The 21,804-nt window shown below is 44.4% G+C and overlaps 1 protein-coding gene across 2 annotated transcripts in view; it reads left to right on the forward strand.

Annotated features, from left to right (window-relative positions):
* Positions 1 to 21,804, forward strand: part of MORC3 (MORC family CW-type zinc finger 3) — a 39,032-nt gene that overhangs the window by 5,138 nt on the left and 12,090 nt on the right. Inside the window, exons 2-12 of one of the 2 annotated variants that reach the window (XM_028505172.2) lie at positions 3,400 to 3,472; positions 5,966 to 6,098; positions 7,009 to 7,223; positions 7,769 to 7,916; positions 9,383 to 9,530; positions 11,607 to 11,735; positions 11,942 to 12,061; positions 14,505 to 14,602; positions 19,027 to 19,131; positions 21,135 to 21,257; positions 21,364 to 21,438. In XM_028505172.2, the coding sequence (XP_028360973.1) occupies positions 3,400 to 3,472; positions 5,966 to 6,098; positions 7,009 to 7,223; positions 7,769 to 7,916; positions 9,383 to 9,530; positions 11,607 to 11,735; positions 11,942 to 12,061; positions 14,505 to 14,602; positions 19,027 to 19,131; positions 21,135 to 21,257; positions 21,364 to 21,438 (1,367 nt within the window). The remainder of the gene's footprint in view (positions 1 to 3,399; positions 3,473 to 5,965; positions 6,099 to 7,008; positions 7,224 to 7,768; positions 7,917 to 9,382; positions 9,531 to 11,606; positions 11,736 to 11,941; positions 12,062 to 14,504; positions 14,603 to 19,026; positions 19,132 to 21,134; positions 21,258 to 21,363; positions 21,439 to 21,804) is intronic. The other variant, XM_036017422.1, reaches the window with a different exon arrangement.

Genomic DNA, 21,804 nt, shown 5'->3' on the forward strand with positions numbered 1-21,804 from the left:
TTTGTTTTTTAAAGATTTTATTTATATTTAGAGAGGGGGGAAGGGAGGGAAAAAGGGAAGGAGAGAAACATCATGTGTGGTTGCCTCTCATGACACCCTACTGGGGACCTGACCTGTCCCCCGACCCAGGCATGTTGCCCCAGCTGGGAACTGAACCACTTACCCTTTGGTTCGCAGGGCAGCGCTCAATCCACTGAGCCACACCAGCCAGGGCCCTATACTGTACTTCTTAATCCCCTCATCTCTTTGCTCATTCCCCCACATACCCACTCCATCTGGCAATCATCCAAACACTCTCTGTATCCATGATTCTGTCTTTGTTCTTGCTTAGTTTGTTTTTTAGATTCCGTTGTTGATAGATATGTATTTTACCTTTTTATTCATATTTTTTATCTTTTACTTAAATAAGTCCCTTTGGCGTTTTATATAGTAATGGCTTAGTGATGATGAACCCCTTTAGTTTTTTTTCTTGTCTGGGAAGCTCTTTATCTGCCCTTCCATCTAAATGATAGCTTTGCTGGGTAGAGCAATCTTGGCTGTAGGTCCCTGCTTTGCATGACTTCGAATATTTCTTGCCAATCCCTTCTAGCCTGCAAAATACTTTTTGAGAAATCAGCTGACAGTATCATGGGAACTCCCCTGTGGGTAACTAACTGCTTTACTTTCACTGCTTTTAAGATTCTCTCTGAATCTTTATTAACCTTTGGCATTTTAATTATGGTGTGTCTTGGAGTGGGCCTCTTTGTATCCATCTTGTTTGGGACTCTCTGCTTCCTGGACTTGCATGTCTATTCCCTTCACCAAATCAGGGCAGTTTTCTTTCATTATTTTTTCAAACAGATTTCCAATTTCTTGCTTTTTCTTCTCCTTCTGGCAGCCCTATGATGCGAATGTTGGACCTCTTGAAGTTGTGCCAGAGGTTGCTTATACTATCCTTATTATTATTATTATTTATTTTTTGGATACTTTTTTCTTGTTCTGATTGGTTGTTTTTTGCCTGCTTATGTTCTAAATCATTGATTTGATGCTCAGCCTCATCCACTCTACAGTTGTTTCCCTATAAATTGGTCTTTATTTCAATTGGTGCATCCTGTGCTTCTGACGGGGTCTTTTTTATGCTGCCGAGGTCCTCACTGAATTCCCTGAGCATCCTCATAACCAGTGTTTCGAACTCTGCATCTGATAGATTGCTTATCCATTTCGTTGAGCTCTTTTCCTGGAGTTTTGATCTGTTCTTTCATTTGGGCCATGTTTCTTTGTTTCCTTTTGGCCACCTCCCTGTGTTTGTTTCTGTGTATTAGGTAGGGCTGCTCTGACTCCCTGTCCTAGTAGTGTGACCTGTTCTAGTAGATGTCCTGTAGGGTCAAGTGGCACAGCCTCCCCTATCACCCAGGCTCGGTACCGGAGCTGCGGCCTTCACGTGGGCTGTGTACACCTTCCTCTTGTGGTTGAGCCTCGATCGCTGTTGGCCGGTCACTGGGAGGGATTTACCCAGGCCACTCAGCGGCAAGGACTGAGCTGCAAGTGACTGTGACCACTTCCCACAGACCTCGCCCTCTGTGAAGGATCTGCTGTGCGGGGGGCAGGGTGGCAGTGGTCTGTAGCTGACCACTGTGTGTGTTGGCCCTGGGGTTTCCTGGGTGGTAAGGGCCAAGGTCAGCCCCCACCTGTGTTGTGCCCAGGGCCACCCTGCCTGAGCTGTGAAGCAATTTGAGATGGCTGCTAATTGTGCTGGTTTGGGGACTCCCAGGTGAAGCCAAGCTGTGAATCTATCTGGCTGCTCTTAGTGCCAGGCCTGGGGCTACTTACTTAGCAAGAGGTATGGGGGTGGGGGCTGGGGCCACCTATTGCTTGTTTGAGAGTATTTAGGAAGTTGTGAAGCAGAGCCAAGACGAGGCATTCATATGGAAAAGTCGCTGTTAACAGCTTGGATGGGCCCAGGAGTTGGGTAGGACAGAGCCTCAGGGGTTCTCCAGGGCAGGGCAAATGGTGTTAGCCAGGTTGATGGAGTCTCAGAATGTCACCTGGCTGCCCGCTCTGTGGCTCTGGGGGGTGGGGGTGGGGTGGTCAGAAAAGGGACAATGGCCTCTGTCCACCCACCTTTCTGCCTGGGAGAAAACTGTGCCCCAGCTCCTGCCTTAATGCCAGGCACTTGGGTTCCTCCTGTGTGCCACTGTGCCTTTCCTGTTGCTGCCCGGCTGCTGGAGTCCAGAGGGAGTGAGTCCGAATAAGTCTGTCTGTGTGTGGGCTCTTGAAGAGGAAGTGTTTGGGACGTTAGAAGTTTCTTCCACCGACTCAATCCTTGCTGGCTTTCGCAGCCAGAAGTTAGGGGGACGTACTTCCTGGCACTGGAACCCGGGGCTGGGGTGCCTGGTGTGGGTCTGGGACCCCTCGCTTCTGAGGTATCCCTCCTAAATTTTTATCCACATAATGGATGCGGGGCCAGCCTGTTGAGCATCTGCACCCCTCCTACCAGCCTGGATGGATGTGGTTCCTTTAATTCCATGGGTGTCATACTCCATTTAGCTTGGTATGTCGGCTCTAAGTGGTGGTGGTTCTGTATTTTAGTTGTAATTTTGATGTGGTTGTGCAAGAGGTGAGCTGTGTTCACCTGTGCTGCCATCTTGACCAGAAGTCCTGAAGAAAGTGTTGATGAGTAAAACTGTTTTGTTGATTACAGCCTTATCTTCCAGGAATCTTATCTCCTGCATTGTATTTCCAGGTATATCCTGAAACAAGCAGTGAGGTTATTTTTTACTTGGTCTCAGTGTTGTCTAATGCAAGGACAGAAGGTTATATTGGTGTTGCTAAACAAACAAAGTTTACGTGGCTGGAAGCTCTTCTGAGAGAAAGGGTGTATGGAGCCAAATGGTAGCCAGAAAGGGACCAGGACCTGGGCGTGAAGTCGAGATCAGCAGCAGCAGGGCCGGTTGGGAAAGACAAACATGTCCACAGTCCTGGGGTTGGTGGGCACCTGGTGCGTGAAGTTTTGGTAAAACATTAAGTGGGTTGGAGAGTTTGCATTGGCTACAGGTAAGGAGAGTGGTGGGGTAGGAAAAGGCGGGAAGTGGGGTGGGGGCGTGTTCCCAGGCCCGGGGCACAGCCAATAAGGAAGAGGTGTTTACCTCTTTGAATGGGCTGTGGGAAACAGCCCTGAAGGTTTGCATCGGAGCAGGATGCCGGGGAGGCTGGCAGTCCTGACCGGAGGGGGTTCAAGAGCTCCCGCTCACGGGCCGGAGTGTGGGCCCTCTGTTGTGAGCGGGCCCGCAGCTGTTGCCTGGGTACTTTCTCCCACTCTCCTGTGGTGTTTTAATTTAGGGCCTCTCAGAATTTTTCTTTTCTCAGTTTCTATCCTGAAAAGTAAGACCTGAATTTACATGAATCATTGGTTTGTTTCAGCTTTGCCCGAAGTTTTTACATACAAATTCTACTAGTCACACGTGGCCATTCAGTGCAGTTGCTGAATTAATAGGTATGTAAAATTAACATTTCATATGTAACCTATTGCTTGCCATTGAAGTTTTAAAAAAACTTCATTGAAAAATATTCTGTAAATGTGCTTTTTGAAAAAACAAACATATCTTGAATGATAACATGGGTAAAGGTTGAAGGTTTCTTAGCATAATAGCCATTCAAATGGATGTGACCTTAGTCACTGTTCAGTGTTTCCTTTGCTACTTTCAAACTATTTTAACTTGCTAAGTTCATAAAGCATTTATGTTGAAAATATTTTTCTGATTATAATAAAGAAATAGACCTGCAAAAAATGAGAGTTACGTTTTTGGGGGGAAGTATATAAAACAGTGGATTTCTTTTTCTGGTATTAGTTAAGTGGGAGAATTAACGTTATGTTATTTAGAGTTGTGGCGATAAATCTTGCTCCCACCGCTAGGCAGGATGGCAGACCGCTGGCCTGCAGTTGAGCAGTGTCGTGATGAACATGAGAGGAGAAGCCACGGCGGTGCTCAGGGTTACATTACGGGTCGTGATTTTGGGGGAGAGATTCGTGCCCATGAATTTTAGTTTAAGCCTGTGTTTGAGAAACATAATGAAGGGAAATTATATTCTTAGGTATTCTTATAAGTACTTTATTATTTTTTAAATTTATTGATTTATTTTTTATTTTTTAGATAGAGGGAGGTGAGGGGGAAGAGGGAGAGAAACATCGGTTGGTTGTTCCACTGACTTACGCATTCACCGGTTGCTTCCTGTGCACCCTGGCCGGGGTCGAACCTGCAGCCTTGGTGTGTCAAGGGGACTCTCTACCGACCTGAGCTCCTTGGCGAGGGCACTTAGATATACTTTAGATTCTTGACCAGTGAAGGATCTAGTTTAGAAAGAAGCCAATTTTGAGCACCCTTCTTTTCTTTGGCATAGTTTGATTTTCCAGTCTCCAGCTAACATGTTCTCCAGGTGTTCTTTGGTTTTGTTTGGTTTTGAATCCCCACCCAAGGATGTGTTATACGTTTGTTGATTTTTTTTTTTAGAGAGAGGAAGAGAGAGAAAGATCGGTCAGTTGTTTCCTGTCCGTGCCCTGACCGAGATTGAACCTACAACCTTTTGGTGTACAGGACAGTGTTGCATCCCATCGAGGCACCCCGCCAGGGCCAGGTGTTTTTTTTAAAAACCCTGAGTGGTTGTGCTAGAGCTTTGCAGCTCCTCACTGTCATTCTTTTTTATGGGGACCCAGAGAACCCCCCAGCCTGGGGTGGTTCTTTCCCATACACTCATTCTCCAGCTTTCTGTTAGAGTGCCTGAGAGTCATGTGCTCTGGGCGTCTGTCTGTCGGTCTGTCTGTCGGTCTGTCTGTCGGAGGCCAAGGTGTTGGTGAGAGGCTGTCTGTGGTCGGCTTTTAGAAAGTGGTTTGACTTCACTGCAGGCTGCCTCAGGGAAGGGCAGTGCAGGAGCCCTTGTTTGTATGGTAACAACTGGGCTATTCGGATGGGTCTTAGAGTTCACAAGTTCATTGTACTGCGGGTACTATTGAAAATTTTAATTTTTTTTTTTGATGTATCCCTTCATACTTACCCATGCCGAGAGAGAAAAGGCTGCTAAAGAAGGGTGTTAAGTGGAAGGTGAACAGAGATCAGTGAAGTACAAAGGCCACCAGAGATTGTGATTAGATTGTTTCTAAAAACAAAATTTAACCAAGTAAGTGTGGAGAGTGGATTGGCAGTGAAGCAGCTCGTGAACGTGAACGGGGCAGCATCCCACCTAGCACCTAGAAGGGCCCTCGAGGGGTGGTGCACAGTGGAAGGGTTTCACGGGGGGCCCACCTTTGGGGAGTCATCGCCCTGTGGAGCGCTCACCTGTCCTTCCGTGTAGGGATGGGGAGGTCCCCTGGGACAGATGGCCTTCCCGGTGCTTGACCGGGGAATGCGGGCTGGGGAAGGTTAATCAAGATCCCGCTGCTGGGAGAGGCGATAACTGCAGTTAAACCAGGAATTAAATCCAGGTTTGGTATCGTGGGGCTTTAGCACAGGGACCCTGTTTTGGGCCTGTGGTTTTCTCTTTAACAACTGGAAAGGGCCACAATGTGAGGAGCTCAGGGGGGAGGTAAACCTTCATCCACAGATGCAGCTTAACAGGAAATGCTGCTGCTCTCTCCTTTGTTCCGCAGCCGCCTGTGTCCCCGGCTGGTTCTTTGGGCAGAAGACCCTTTTATCTCGGTTATGTCTGCAATACAGTGATTCTTCTCGTTTTTACACTTTCTCAGTGTAGCGATCCCAGCCTTTGCTCTGTGCATAATGAATGGGGGGCCTTGGGAAGAGTTAATTCTGGAATAGTCAATGAGCAATGCAGAGCAGGGTACACTTCTCGAGTTCCGTGTTTTCAAGTCTTAACATTTTAGCTTTTTAGATGTCCTTAAAATACATTCCTCTGTTGCTTGTTAAGGAGTTGTTCTGGACTAATTGCTCTTTTTCAAAAATGCAAGCTCAAAATTTCTCAAACCTTTGATCTTCAGATAATGCATATGATCCTGACGTGAATGCTAAGCAGATATGGATTGACAAAACCGTGATAAACAACCACATATGCCTGACGTTCACTGATAATGGGAATGGCATGACTTCAGATAAGTTGCACAAAATGCTAAGGTATGTACAAGTGTCACCCGTCTGAAAGCCATTGTTTTTCACGTAATTCAAGGGTTTCGTGTGTCGCACTATTGCTAGTAGTTTTTGTTGTTTAAACAGGAGCTGCTGCTCCCACAGTGTGCTCCGTTCTCGAAGTTTCCCCGGTCTCCGCCCGTTGGGTTGCTAGGCAGTTGCCGCCATTCTTCCCTTCCCTCCCCGCCGGATCTGGCTCGTCTAAAACTCTGCCATTTTTTTATAGAGCTGTAACACGTTGATATGTGTTACTTATATTTTAGTGTGAATTAGTTTTGACCCGTGTTTCCAATAAGACTTAACCGCCCGGGGTGCAGGGTGGTTTTTAGGGATTCTCCAGAGGACGGGGAGCAGCCTGAAATGGTCGTGAGGCCTCGGGCTGCGGGGTCCCGACACAGGGTGTCAGTGTGAAACCAGATGTGCCTGAGATGCGAACGAAGACACCTAGTACAGGTACGGGGAGCCTTCGGTAGCAGAGGCCTTTCTGCTGTTCCGCCATCCTCCCACGGAGCCCGAAAGCCGAGGCGGTCCCAGCGGCGACCATACTGTAGGCTTGTTGGGAACAGGAGGATCATTCACGCTTACAGGAAGAGATTTCATGGGGTGCAGTTTCAGGGCCCGGGGGGCCCCCCGTAATGACTCAGCCCCTTGGCCAGGCTGTGCCAAAGAGCGGGCTCCTGTTTGGTGTGTGTTAACCCGTACCCGCCTGTGACGCAGGCTTGGTTTCCTTCATCCGCGGGCGTGAAACGCGTTAAGGTAGGTGAGTTCATGGCCTGAGATGAGCATCTAGGAAGGATGAGGCCAGCATACAAAACCAGGCTTTTTATGTGTTACAGTGTTTGACTTAAAAGCATGAAGATCATATGTATTTATTTTTAAACTCTCTTTCCTTTTCTAGCTTCGGCTTCAGTGACAAAGTCACCATGAACGGTCACGTCCCAGTCGGACTGTACGGGAACGGCTTCAAGTCGGGCTCTATGCGTTTGGGGAAGGATGCCATTGTCTTCACCAAAAACGGGGAGACCATGAGTGTGGGCTTCTTGTCGCAGACCTACTTGGAAGCCATAAAAGCAGAACATGTCATCGTCCCGATAGTGGCATTCAGCAAGCACCATATCCTTTTGATTTTGACATCGGAAACTCGGAAGAAATAATGTGAACCACTCTACCCTCTTGCCTTCCTGCAGATTCCTGTTTTTCATCCCGCCTTCCATCTCAGCTCCCGTTCCTGCCCCCGCCCCTCTGCCCCACACCCCCACCCCTCTCTGCCCCACACCCGTGGCTGAGCGCCCGTTCCTCCCCTGTCTGGGAATCGTGCTGCGGGCGGCCACGCCGTCAGGGGGTTATGTTTTGTATTGAGCTTCCTGTGGCCTTCCTCTCTATGTCCATCTTACTGTGGTCTGATAAGACTTGTGGTGTGGCTTGAAAGTTTCCCTAATTGCATGACAAGCAAGCTGTCATTAGGAAAATATCTTCTGTGTAAACACATTTCAGATATTGTTAAATTAGTTAGGGAAATAAACTTGCTCATCCTTCTGGGTATTCATTTGAAATCAGTCATTTACAACTTAGGAAATTATTTTTTCTGTTTGAGTTTGAGTTGGCTTCTGTGTTGCAGAGAATATGTTGTTGGTCCAATTCTTTAACTTAGGATATACGACAGATGATTAATTTAGCGGAGTCGGAAGCAAGCCTTGCTGCAATTCTGGAATACTCTCTGTTTTCTACGGAACAGAGTTTGCTAGCAGAACTGGATGCAATCATGGGTAAGAAGGGGACGAGGATCATCATTTGGAATCTTAGAAGGTAAATACAGTCTTCGGCTAGCTGCTGAGCATCGGGGAAGCTGGGTGCACGGGCCGGAGTGACCGTGCTGCGGTCACCCGTTGACTGTGACTCGGAGTAGAAGCACGTGGGAAAGGACACGTGTTTTGGCATAGTCCGTGGATCGACTTATCCAAGGATATTTTATTGAGGCCACTTTGGCTTCAATTGAGATAATTACATATTACTAAAAATAAATTTCCTAGCCCTGAGGTTTGGACTCCATAGTAATCTATTCTCTTTGTTATTCCACCCCTTTCCTTAAAACAAACATAAATAAATACATGAGACAATAAAAACCCAGCTAACGTCCAGCTTCTATAAGTTAAAAGAGAAACCTTTGTTCATTTGGCCCAGGACTTAAGGCCAGGTGTGATTTAGCATCTGGTAAGAAAAGTAACATAGCTGAGACCTAGGTGTTGCTGGGATTTCTGGTTCTTTATTCTTGTGGTGAGAACAAGATCCTTTGCAAATAGAAGTTTTAAAATGTAGCATGAACGTGTAATATTGAGAGATCTAAGACATACTGAGCCGTAGGAATAAAACACAAATAGTGGTAAATAAAAATACTTTAAATCTGCTTTTTTCACTTCCTGTGTCCCCTCTCCCCCTTTTTTCACTTTTGCTTCCTTGTCCCTCCCCCAGTTTTTTTAAATTTAAACTTTGTATTTTAAAGTAGTTCTAGATTCATGTGCAGTTGTAAGAATGGTGGAGGTCTCATGCACCCTTTACCCAGTGTCCCCAATGGTGACGTCTCACAGAACCGTAGGACAGCAGTGGTGTCGATGCTGACATTGACACAGTCAAGATGCAGGGCACTTTTGTCACCACGGGGATTCCTCAAGTTGTCCTTTTATGACCAGAACCCATTCCTTCCTAATCCCTGGCGACCTCCCACACGGTCTCCATTTCTGTGAGGTGCTCATTTCAAGAGTGTCACATAAAAGGAGTCACAGTGTGAAGCCATTTGTGATCAGTGTCTCTCGCTCAGCATGAATCTCCTCGTGCAGGTTCTTCCATTTGCAGTGGCTTGCCACCTTTTCTTGCCCAGAACCTGCGCACGTGGTGGGGGGGGCAGGGCGCGCACCCATGCACCTGCCGAAGGCCCTCTGGGTGTTCACAGGTGTTGGCTTTCACAGATAAAGCTCTAGATGTTTGTGTACAGGTTTTCGTGGGAATATAGTCTCCGTTTTCCTAAAGTAAATGACCAGGAGTGTCACGATGGGCCGCAGGGGAGTTTTATGTTTAGTTTTTTAGGAAACTGCCTGAATGTTTTTCAAAGTGGCTCTGTTATTTGACCTTCCCACCAGCAATGTTTGTGAATACAGTTTTTTTTACATTTTGGGGGATTCCTTTCATTTTATTTCTTGCTTTGTTGTGTTAACTAATAGTTTTTCGTGCTTGTTGTGAAGTTAAATTCTTGCTCCTTTAAAAAATTGTTTTTACAGCTACAAAGGGGCAACAGAGTTTGATTTTGATAAGGATAAATATGACATCAGAATCCCAGAAGACTTAGATGAGACGACAGGGAGGAAGGGGTACAAGAAGCAGGAGAGAATGGACCAGATCGCCCCGGAGAGCGACTACTCCCTGCGGGTGAGTACCCGGCGCTCCTGTGGCCGCCAGAGCATCCCCGAGGGTGGGCGATAGGCTGTGGGCCGGCGTTACAGCTGCCGCAACGGACCTCTAAATGCAAGCGTCTCAGGCAGGAGCCAGCCACTGAAACTTCATGAGCACACTGCTGCCTTTTGACTTAGAAGCAGTTCATTACGGAGGCATCGGCTCTAGCGGTGTCTGTAGCCCTTTCACTGGGCGGTGGTGCTATTTAATGGCCAGACCAGGACCGGTCTAGTCTGTGACGGCCATGTTGATGAGGCAGTCGGCACTACCTAATTCAGAGTTTCTCTTTTTTTATTTTAAAATATTCTGGAATACACACCTATTGACATCCTAAAACAATAAATCATATATATAGACTAGAGATACTGTACATTAAAAAATGTTGTGATAAATCTCTCTGAAATTTGACCCTAGAAATAGTTATGTTTTTGAGATTGAGGAAATTAATAACCCACTGTACCATTTGACGTTTACAAGTTTACCATTTAACTTTGTTAGCAATTAAAGTGGTAGCTGTTGCTATTACTACTTCACACACCCCAGCGTGTTATTGCAGTATGTCCTAACTGTTACGAAGACCTCGCTCGCCAGTGTGAGTGACTCTGGAGGCAACCATAGTAGATGGTTTGGTTTTAGTGTGAACCACAAAGTATTATCTTTTAAAATATCATGAGTCAATTTTATAAATGCCAAAGCACCACTCGATGCTGTTGAAATCAGGAGGAAGGAAAAACAAGTAAGATCAAATTTTAGTTTTACAATGAACCTCTCATCTATCCTTAGCTTACTCAGTTCATTTCCTGGGGACATTTCTGATACCTTGGGGGTAAGCACAGAAGAGCATATTTTAAACATGTTTAAGAATGCACAATTTGGTCAGGATTCTAAAGTATGTAAACTTGCGTGCATTAAGAATTGAGAACACGTTCAGTTCTGGCTGGTGTGGCTCCGTGGATTGCGTGCCAGCCTCTGAACCAAAGAGTTGCTAGTTTGGTTCCCAGTCAGGGCACATGCCTGGGTTTCGGGCCAGGTCCCTATTAGGGATCATGCAAGAGGCAACCACACTTTGATGTTTCTCTCCCTCTCTTTCTCCTTCCCGTCCACTCTAAAAATAAATAAAATCTTTTAAAAAAGGAATTGAGAACATATTTACATTATTAAAACTCACTTTTGAAAAAGTGCTATGCTTGTCTATACTTACGGAGAGTAGTAAGTATTGGTGTATTATTTATAATTTTTCCTTTTCAAACTTGTAACTATCCCTTTTGCTTATTTTGCTATTTTTTGTCTAAATAAAATTTATTGATGTTTTTAAAATTATAGCCATATATGTACTTGACACAGAGTCAGAAAATATAGTCCTTTTTTGTACATGTATACTTAAAAAAATTGATTCTGGGAAGAGGGGAAGAGAGGGAGAAGGAGGGGTTGAGAAACATTGGTCGCTTCTTGCATGTGTCCTTATTGGGGACCAAACCTGCAGCGCAGGCATGTGCCCTGACAGGGAGTCAGACCCTTCGGCATTTCAGTTTATGGGGTGACTCCCAGCCAACCGAGCCACGCTGGCCAGGGCCATGTATACACATTTTAATAAATGAAAAGAAGATCATATCATATATGTGCTGTTGTAACTTTTTTCACTTAACATAGCAACATAGGTATTTTACTGGCAATTGTGTGTGTGTGTGTGTGTGTATTTTAAAGGTTTTATTTATTTTTAGAGAGGGGAAGGGAGGGAGAAAGAGAGGGAAACATCAGTATATGGTTGCCTCTTGAGTGCCCCCTACTGGGGACCTGGCCCACAACCCAGGCATATGTCCTGACTGCAAATTGAACTAGTGACCTTATATTTTAGCTCATAGGCCAGTGCTCAATCCACTGAGCCACACCAGCCAGGGCTTGGCTTAGTATATTGAGTTTATTTTTAGTGAACAGTATATTATTTTATTGAAGAGTTAATAGGCCCTTTATGAAAGTAAGGTGTTAGCTTCTTAAATACATGCATAAGTAGTGTTGACCAAATCAATAGATAATTGTTGTATGTCTTTTCAGGCTTATTGCAGTATATTGTATCTAAAGCCAAGAATGCAGATCATCTTGCGTGGACAGAAAGTGAAGACGCAGCTGGTTTCAAAGAGTCTTGCTTACATCGAACATGATGTTTATCGACCCAAGTTTTTAGTATCCTTTGTTTTCCTCTTCACGGAGCCGAGTAGGGCTGTACTAGTTGGGTGTACCTGCCCCTTCTCCTTTTCTCTTGACATACTGATCCTGATCCTTTCTAACTTTGCCCTTTTTTGTGCACTTTGGGGCTCTAAATAATGACATAGAAAGGATGGTTTAAAGGGAGTGAGGTGGCGTGTTCAGAATTTTCCTTAACATTTAAGACTAAAACAGTGAGAATTACTTTTGGATTCAACTGCAGAAATAAAGATCATTATGGGATAATGATGTATCACAGAAATAGACTCATCAAAGCTTATGAAAAAGTTGGATATCAGTTAAAGGTAAGCTGAAAATGTCCCTTTTACAAAAGTAGAATAACTTGTTACTGGATCAGATGTGAAATAATATGCTTGCACCTAATGAGATGGTAGTGATTTTAGTAACATTAGCATGGCCCTTGAACTTAGGATACTTCAATATGAATTTCTCACGTGGTCCTGAATAATCTTATCGGGGGGACAGAATGGTTTATCTGTGTTTTGCAGGTGAGGAAATGGGGGCTGAGGAACTCGCCCTGACCTAACGATGAGTGTGGATCTCAGACTCAGATGCACGTCTCTGACTGCGTTTGGTTGTAGGTCCCTGCTGTGCCGTGCTGGGATGAGATGGCTGGTTTTAGTTAGTGCTGACGCGGTAGCCTGAGCAAGTGGTGTCTGGGAGGTGATGGCCTTTCTGGAGTCAGTTCCTAAGTATAGCGGAGCCTTCCTGCCAGCCGTGTCCGTCGTGGGATTCGGTTCAGGACGATGGGCGCTGTCCTGTGTCAGTCCGCTTGGCCTTCACACGCTTTCACAGGAGGGTTTTTTTTGGCGGGGGGTGCATGCTAAGAATTCAGTGGTACAGTCTGAAAATCAGCTTTTTTAAGGTTTTAAGTCGAGCATGTTTTGTTTTCCAACTCTGTGATTTCATTTTCAATTCATTGTATTTCATTCTGAATTCTTTGGAAGGATGTGAGCTCTCCACGGTATGATAGTGTCGGTTCCTCTTGAATGTTGTAGCTCTGCATTACATGTTTTACATGGCATTAGCTCAGAATAGAGCATTTTTGCAAAAGTAAATGAATCTTGTTGGGCTTTTTGTCACCTTTAAGTTTAGTCACCAGGTAAATCCAAAACTCTTATTTATTTAAAAATACTAGCTTTCGTTTATAAGCAGAATAGTAATTTTCACCAGAAATATTCTATAACTGAAGTTCCTGAATTTCACTGGTAATTGGGAATGCATTTTGGTAAGAGGCCTTAGTTCTCCAGTGCTTCGGGATTCAAAAGAAAGATTGTGTCTGCTACAGCGCGTACCTTCTTTCTCGCTCACCACGTACTGACTGACTGAAGAGACGTAGCCCTTTCCCCCCGCGCAGTTAAATTTGCAAATGTATAATTTCTCGTTAAGCTTGATCTTAAAAAAATAAGCTTTTACAACCAACTTTTAATGTTTCTCTTTACCAGACGATGGGCTGCACCTAGTGTTTCCATTCTGTGGGTTCAGTAAGCTTACATGAAGTGGGTGTCAGCTACCTGCTATGGTTTCTGATGCCAGATGCGTGGCATGAAAAGATGGTGACGGCCGTGCCATGGATGCCCTCAGCGCTCGGGGGCGGGGGGTGGGCCAGGGGAGCGTGCGTCCTTGGAGCGTGGGAAAAGGCTTCTTGGAGAAAGCGGTGGTTGCGAGGAGTGCGGTGCTGGAGCGTCTGCGGGGCTCTCAGGCCGAGAACAGAATGTCTGCGTAGGAAGGGGAAGCAGCAGCAGCTTCCGAGGCGCCGCCATCATTGCGGGCGTAGTGCTGTGCCGTGGCTGGCCCGGGGAAGAGCGGGAGCAGAGTAACGGGGAGACGGGAGGCTGAGCGAGCGAAGGCCAACGTGAATCACAGATTGGAGGGTGCTGTGGTTTGCAGATGCAGGGCCACCGAGGGCTCTTGATAGAGTGGGATTGCGATTAGATGTCTGTGGCTCCATCTACAGGCAGGGCAAAAGTAGGTTCACAGTCGTACGTGTGGGAAAGAATATAAGTTATAAGAATAAACCCTGTTTTGCATGCTTAACTGTAAACTTACTTTTGTTCCCCCATATACTTATATTTATGAAACTTTTTATTTTGTAAACTGCATTCTCTTTGACTTTGTATGTAGACTCAGAAGTAAGCTACAATCGTGAACAAAATACACTCAATAATTACACATATATAATCAGAATGTGACTCATGCTTTGAGTTTAGTATTTTAGCTAGTAGCATTTAAAATAGCTAATTTTTACTGATGTAGGTTTTTATTACATTGCCATTAAAACTAACTTTGCTATTTCATTGCCATTAACAATGTGTAGCTGTGGCTAAACGACTCTCAATTTATCTGGCATACTTAGGGGATAGATATTATGTGCCAAAGCCTGTGCTAGGCACTGTGGATGCAGAAATGAGTTTGTTGTGGTTTCTCCCATCTAAGCAGATGATCCCAATGGGAGGGGTCCTTTTTCCATCATATAAGATTGGGGGCGACAATACTTGTCTAAATGGATAGTCGGCCGCAGTGCGGGTGGTTTTGGAGGAAGGCTCTGATACGTTTAGGGATTAACTCCCGGGAAAGTGAATTACCCACCAGACACTGTTTTTCAGTCTGATTTTCAGGAGGTAAAATATAGGGAAATGTGTGATACAAATTCTAAACCTTTGTGGAAGAGTGATTACTTCGAGCATCACGTCTGTTGCTTCCAACGCCGATTGCACTTTCTTGCAGGCGAACAACATGGGCGTCGGAGTGGTGGGGATCATAGAGTGCAATTTCCTGAAGCCGACTCACAATAAGCAAGATTTCGACTACACCAACGAGTACAGGTGTGCTGCCTATTTAAATGTTTTACTAGAGTGTGTTTTGGAAATACTTTCATAACTTTTTCTAAGCTGATTTTTTTAATCTTGTGGGTGTTTTTACATTGTAGAACATTAGAAAAACGGATAGGTGAAAGGCTTGCACAGAAAACACATTTAAACATTGCCTTCCATCCTAGGAATTGTGTCCTATAAGTAGAAATACGTTCTCCTGCTTTACTGATGAGGTATTTCTGAGATTGTGGGAAATAAAGGGCGTTCCAGCATTCTCGGGGTTCCTGGAAGGGGGGCCTGGCCCCGAGCGGGTCTGCCTGGGGCCAGCCAGTGGTGTTGTGTTCTCGACTTTGTGCAGGAAAGATCCTTCACAGCGTGAGTCCAGGTGGTTGTTAGAGGACGTTTGTTGCAGCTGGGGACGGTGAAACAAGGCAGGGCCTAGGACAGAGACAGCACTGGTGGGGGGATAAACCAGGCTGGCTGCCCCGGCTCACTGAGGAGTCAGAGACAAGAGGGCCTTGAGGACAGTGTGCTTTTAGTTGGGACGTCCGTCCATCCTGTGTGGTCACTGTAGGTCTCTGAGTTTGTAAGGCCACCCACCATGCGGGCCTCCCCTGTGCTTGTCAGGTTTAGTATGTGGCCCCCTTTTTCATCCACAACTAGAATAGTAGGAGGTGTTTTACTGAAAGGGGTAAAAAAGGACAGTAGGTGTCCAGAACTAGCTGATGCAAAAGAGCAACTGTTACCTCTAGGTCGAACGAGAGTAGACAGAAAAGGAACTGGGAGAAGACCCTCTACCCCTGAAGACCCTTTGTAGAGGTCGTGATAAACACAGGAACGAGCTCCCTGCCTGGCCAGTGCCGGCCTGTGCCGCGGGCTCCTGTTGCCGGGCACTGGTGGCTGGGGCTGGGTTGTAAAGACCTGTCTTCGAGGCTCTGGGAGAGCTAGAACTGGTCTCTGTTGCTGGAGGGTGGGGCAAGGTCCCAGAGCTCAGCCCAGCTCCTCCGGGAAGCTAGTGGCTCCAGCCAAACAATGACAGTCGAGTCCCAGAACCGGAAAGGCAAGTGTCGAGTTGTCACCCGGCAGGGTTTAACATTGCCATTGCTCCCGCTGACAAACGGTAAATGTTTCCAAGGTCAAACTCGAGTACCACAAAACTGAGCAAGGAAGACTGGCTTTGGAGTGGAGGGACAATAAATTGATAAGTAGGACAATCAAAAAGCTCAATGTTTGTTCTTTGATAAAGTTAACAATCTATAAATACCTGGCAAGACTAAGGAAGTAAAAGAAAAAACAGATACTGTCAATATCAAATGAAAAGGAGGACATTATTGTAGGCCTCCTGACACGAAAACTTTATCAAAGGGATAGCATAAGCTCTGACTGGTGTGGCTCAGGTGGTTGGGCATAACCCACAAAGTGAAAGGTTGCTGGTTCAATTCCCAGTCAGAGCATATGACTAGGTTACAGGCAATAAACTAAGTAGATTGTGTTATAAGGTGACATGGTTAATTTTTAACATTTAAAATTTAATATTGGGCATCATACTAGTGTTAAAAAAATAAAACTCATGGTTATTTTCGTAAGTACAGAAAAAGCACTTGATAAAGCAACACCTATATGTGATTTACGGGGGAAAATGGATATTTACAAAACCATTAACAGAAAAGACACAGCAACAATACAGTTATTTACAAATACCAGTGCACACAGTATTTACCAAAAAAGCAGCAAGCTTCATTTCAAACAGTGAATTATTGATCCCCCACCAGGAGTGAGAGGGAGATGAAGATATCAGCTACTTACCCTCATCCTTGAAGAAATAACCAATGCAATAAAGCAAGAAAAAGAAATGAAAGTTATAGAAAGCCAAAATTATCTGCTAACTGGAATTAATAAAGGAGCAAGTAATGTACAGGGTCTGGCACAAATAATGTCCCTTTTTTACATTTATTTTTTAATTTTTTTTAAAGATTTTATTTATTTTTAGAGAGGGAAGGGAGGGAGAAAGAGAGAGGGAGAGAAACATCAATGTGCAGTTGCTGGGGGCCGTGGCCTGCAACCCAGGCATGTGCCCTGACTGGGAATCGAACCTGTGATGCTTTGGTTCGCAGCCCGTGCTCAATCCACTGAGCTATGCCAGCAAGGGCTCAAATAATGTCCCTTTTTTATTACAAAATATTTGATTATAAAATCCTAAGTATGTAATTATGTAACATAACAATATCACATTCAAGCACACCAGATTACATTTTAGGTGAAGTGTTCAAATTAAAACTATAAATTGTCCTGGCGGTATGACTCAATGGGTTGAGTGCTGGCCTGCACACGAAAGGGTGGCTGGTTTGACTTTGGGTCAGGGCACGTGCCTGGGTTGCAGGCTGCGTCCCTAGTTGGGGGATGTGAGAGGCAACCACGTATCAGTGTTTCTGTCCCTCTCGTTCTCTTTCCCTTTCCAGCTCTCTAAAAATAGATAAATAAAATCTTTTTTAAAAATCTGTAAATTATTACACCCATATGATTACCCTACCAACCCAAGCAGGTGTTAACTTCTGCCGGACCCTGTATATTTTAAGGTTGTTGGATAAGAAACATTAAAAAATTACCTGTATTTCTGTATACCAGCCACAATAGGAAAAAAACATGAAATTTTTAAGAAAATCATTTATAACAGCATCAAAAAACCAAGTACTTTGGAGTAAATAAAGCATGGAAATATGTCAACACCCTGAAAACTAACAACATTGTGGAGTGAACTTTAAGGAGGAATACCAGGTTCAGGAATTAGAAGACTGGGTATCATAAAATGTCCATTTTTCTCCAAAACAATTAAATGCAATTCCAGTTTGAAGAAATAAAACCCCAGCAGGGGTGTGTGGGTGTTGGTAAGAGTGACCGGCGTACTCTGAACTTCATGTTGACAGTCAGGAGGCCAAGGAGAGGTCAGACAATCATTAAAGAACAACAAAGTGAGAGGACTTAGACTCTTAAATTGCAGTTCAAAACTAAGACTGTGGGTGCTAATGAAAGGATAGGCCGTCCAGTGAGAGAGAGGAGAGAAGCCAGAAGAGAACCCCCACTTTTCATACACACGGACACCTGCTTTATGGCAAAGGTTACATTCAGGTGGAGTGAGAAGATGACCACCTTTCCAAACATGCCGGGCCACTTGGCTCTCTGTGTAGATAATGTGAACTCTACCTTCTACTTCTCAAATGAAGCCAGAGGTCGTTTCTGAATGCATTGTAGACCTAACTGAGAAAGGCAAAAACAAGATGGAAACAATATTTCTGTAATCTTCAGTTAGGCAGGGTTTGTTGGGTTTTTTGTTTGTTTTTAAATAAGACATAAGAATGTTATAATGGACAAAAATGGAAAAATTACCTCCAGTATAAAAAAAACAGCAAATGTTGGCAGGTGTGGGGCAGTTGGAGCTCTCATGCACTGCTGCTGGTGTGTGAAACTTGCTGATGACCTTTGAAAACTCTTACGCTCTGTCAAGTAAGTGCCCACCTGGTGACCTTGCAGGAATGGGTGCAGTCTCGCTGCCTGCGGAACAGAGGTGATGAGAAAAAGAGATGAGGGAGAATCGTGGCTTTAGTCTCACTTACCTCAGGAGCTCCCACTGACTTCCTTTTTAACACCTTACTGTGCGGCTCGGGGCGGAGCACACAATGCAGTATGCAAGTGATGTATTGGAGATGGTGCACCTTAGACCTGTGTGAGTTTATTAACCAGTGTCACCACAATAAAGTCAGTCTTTAGAAAACATGTTATTGTGGGAGAATGAAAAGTCTCAATTGTGGGACAGAAGCTATTTGAAGTATACCTGCAGGTAATGATCGTGTACTTTCACAAACCAAAAGTTTGAGTTCTGATCTGAGTTGAAGCTTATAAGGTTGGGGTTCATATTCAGAGAGCCTGTGATTCTCCCCGTAATTGATTGACAACATGCTTCCACAGCAGGAGTCCCTAAGTATCATTTTGTGTCTTATTTCCTGGATGATCCTGGCTCTGTGCTCTGCTCTAGGAACTTAGGTCCTCCTAGAAAAATTGTCGTTATTTGTTTTTAATTGTGCTTTGGAGTCCATCCTCCCTTCCCCAGTGTCTACCTGATCATTATTAGGTTGTTTGTGCTTTCTCTTGTGTTTGACAAAAATTTTTTTTTCTATTTTATTTATTTTTAGGGGGGGGAGGGAAGGAGAAAGAGAGGGAGAGAAACATCAATCTGTGGTTGCCTCTTACAGGCCCAAAACTGGAGACCTGGCCTGCAACCCAGGCATGTGCCCTGACTGGGAATTGAACCAGTGACTTCTTAGTTCTCAGGCCAGTGCTCAGTCCACTGAGTCACGCCAGCCAGGGCTGACAAAAATTTAATCTTTACCATTCTTTTCCCTTAAATTGATTTTATATTTTTATTCTTATTTTATTTCAAGGCTTACAATACTAGCACTAGGAGAGAAACTGAATGATTACTGGAACGAAATGAAAGTGAAGAAAAATGCAGAATATCCTCTAAATTTGCCCGTTGAAGACATACAGTAAGTATACATTCAAAGTGCCAACCCACCATAATATGTGTGATGCTGTGGAAATAGTGATTATACAGTGTTCACAGTTGACTTGGACTCACAGTGAGAAGTAAATCCTACAACTCAAACCAGCATACAGTAAAATGAACTGATGAGTATACACGAAGTCTGTCTGCAGAAAGTCCAACTGTTAATACAACAAGAACGGTGTGCGCGACATTGATGTAAGCTGTCGGCCCGGGAGAGTGGACTGGAATGAGCATGTGTGAACAGTGATGACCTCACTGCACTATGGCCCGTGGGGGCGGTGGACGCTGTTGAGGGAGCCTGTGTGCTCTGTGGCCGTGTCATTCAAAATGACTGAGCCGGTAGAGCAATGAATCTGCATCAGATTGTACGTTAGGCTTGAACATTCTCTGCAGAAACTGTTCTGATAACTCAGAAGTCTGCAGCTGTGGGCACCTGGTGATTGGCAGCTTCATCAGGACAATGCGCCCGTTCATGCATCACGTCCCTGCAGAACATCTAATCACCCAGGTGACTCAGCCCCCTACAGCCCAGATTTGGGGCCCTGTGGCTTCTGGCTTTTCCCAAAACTAAAATCAACTTTGAAAGGGAAGCGGTTTCAGACCATTGATGAGTTTCAGGAAAATATGACAGGGCAGCTGATGGCAACTGGGAGAACCGTGTGAGGTCCCAAGGTGCCTACTTTGAAGGGACCAAGGCTTCATTGTCCTGTGTATGTTTCTTGTATCTTCTTTCATAAATGTCTCTATTTTTCACAGTATATGGGTGGATACTTTCTGGACAGCCCTTGTATACATTTACACGTAGTCACAAAAGATTCATGAAACAGTATTTACCCATGTGTTGTGGGTTATCATTTATTTCATTTTAAAAACACATCTTGACACGCTGAATTAATTTCACAATCTATTAAGTTGCATCTCATAGTTTGAAAAACCCTCGTCTTGTGTTGTGGGATTGTGAGTGTAAAGCTAGACTTGAGTTCAGGTTCTAGTCCTGCTGCTTAAGTCACTGTGACATTGAATTTGTTACTTGACGTCCTAGAAGCTTCCATTTTCTCCTTTGTAAAATGGAAATGTTGATAGCATTTACCTCCTAGAATTGTACGAATTAAAAGATAGGATGCCTGGCAAGCACTCAGGAACACACTGAGCACATGGTAACTGTCCTGTGAATAAGTAATAACTCGGTACTGCTGGAAAGGTATTCCAGATATATAATGAAAAACAAAGATAAACTCAATGTATTAATTTCCCATTGAATTTTTTGTGTGTGTCTATATACACATGCATTATGTAACTTCTTGAAATGGGTTTATATGTACTTTATAAACTTCCAGATTGTTTGAAGTTTTATGTAATTGTGTAAATGCATTCTTGTAAATCTAGATTACGAAGTTATTGACATTAAGGTGAAGTCTTCATTGTTAAATATGTCAAATATCAATTCTTTACAGGATCAGTGTGACTTTTAAATGATAAAAGTAAGAAAGTGTTTTATAAACAAAGAACATACAAATTTTAGTTATTCAGAGATGTATATAATAGAGGGTAAAATATAATACAATTATAAAAATTTATTTAAACTGTATAATACAACAACTTGTCTATTTTCTGTACCTGTGTGGTTTATTATGCTATAAATATATTAGATTTGACGTTGCAGATGCTCATATAAAGTTTCAGAGCAAGGCATTTGAAATATTCTGAGTTTTTATTATCATATAACAAATTTAATAGTATGCTATGAAATAATAGATTTAAGTCACTTTGCTTAAATTGGCCTGTCATTTGTAACCTTTTGTAGGTAACGAAAATGAATTGTTTTGGTTTAACTTGCTGTTCACAATAATAGTGTTGTCACCGAGTTTTCAGGAACAGAATTGAGTAACAGGGGCATTTTGTGGTGGGAACGGTGTGGAAAATCTAGTGGACGTGTGTTTGACATCTGCGTTCCCATGCTAGCGTCTCGTCGTTCTGTCATAGGAAGCGTCCTGACCAGACGTGGGTGCAGTGCGACTCCTGTCTGAAGTGGCGGAAACTACCAGACGGGATAGACCAGCTTCCAGAAAAATGGTATTGCTCCAATAACCCTGACCCACAGTTCAGGTACCATATAGTTGGCAGTGCCCTTTGGAAAGGAGGAATGCTGTTCAGGATGTGCGGATGAGTAGACGCCGGTGACCTGTTCTTCCCATGTGATTTTTCCGACCAGAAATTGTGATGTTCCCGAAGAACCTGAGGATGAGGATTTGGTACATCCCACTTACGAAAAAACCTACAAGAAGAAGTGAGTGTTGTATTGATGTGCAGTGGGGAAAGAGCGAATGCCCACATCCTCCTCCACAGCGGTGTGTCTGCAGTATGAGTTGACCTTTGAACATTTGACCTTTGAACAGCATGGGCCTTAGAGGCACCAGCCAACCCCCCACATCCCACACCCTCGCAGTCAGAAGTCTGCCTGTAACTTAGGTTGGCCTCCTTCGTACGAATCTGCAGGTGGGAAACCCAAGGATGCAGAGGCCTGACTGTAAGGTTATTGACAAACAGTCCGTGTGCAGGAATGCCCGCCCTGGTCAAACCCAGGCTGGTCAGCGCAGACCCCACCCCCACCCCCCACCCCTGCGCAGAGGATTTCGATGTGGAGTGCACAGTA

The sequence above is a fragment of the Phyllostomus discolor genome, chromosome 2, assembly GCF_004126475.2.
Source record: "Phyllostomus discolor isolate MPI-MPIP mPhyDis1 chromosome 2, mPhyDis1.pri.v3, whole genome shotgun sequence".
Lineage (NCBI taxonomy): Eukaryota > Metazoa > Chordata > Mammalia > Chiroptera > Phyllostomidae > Phyllostomus > Phyllostomus discolor.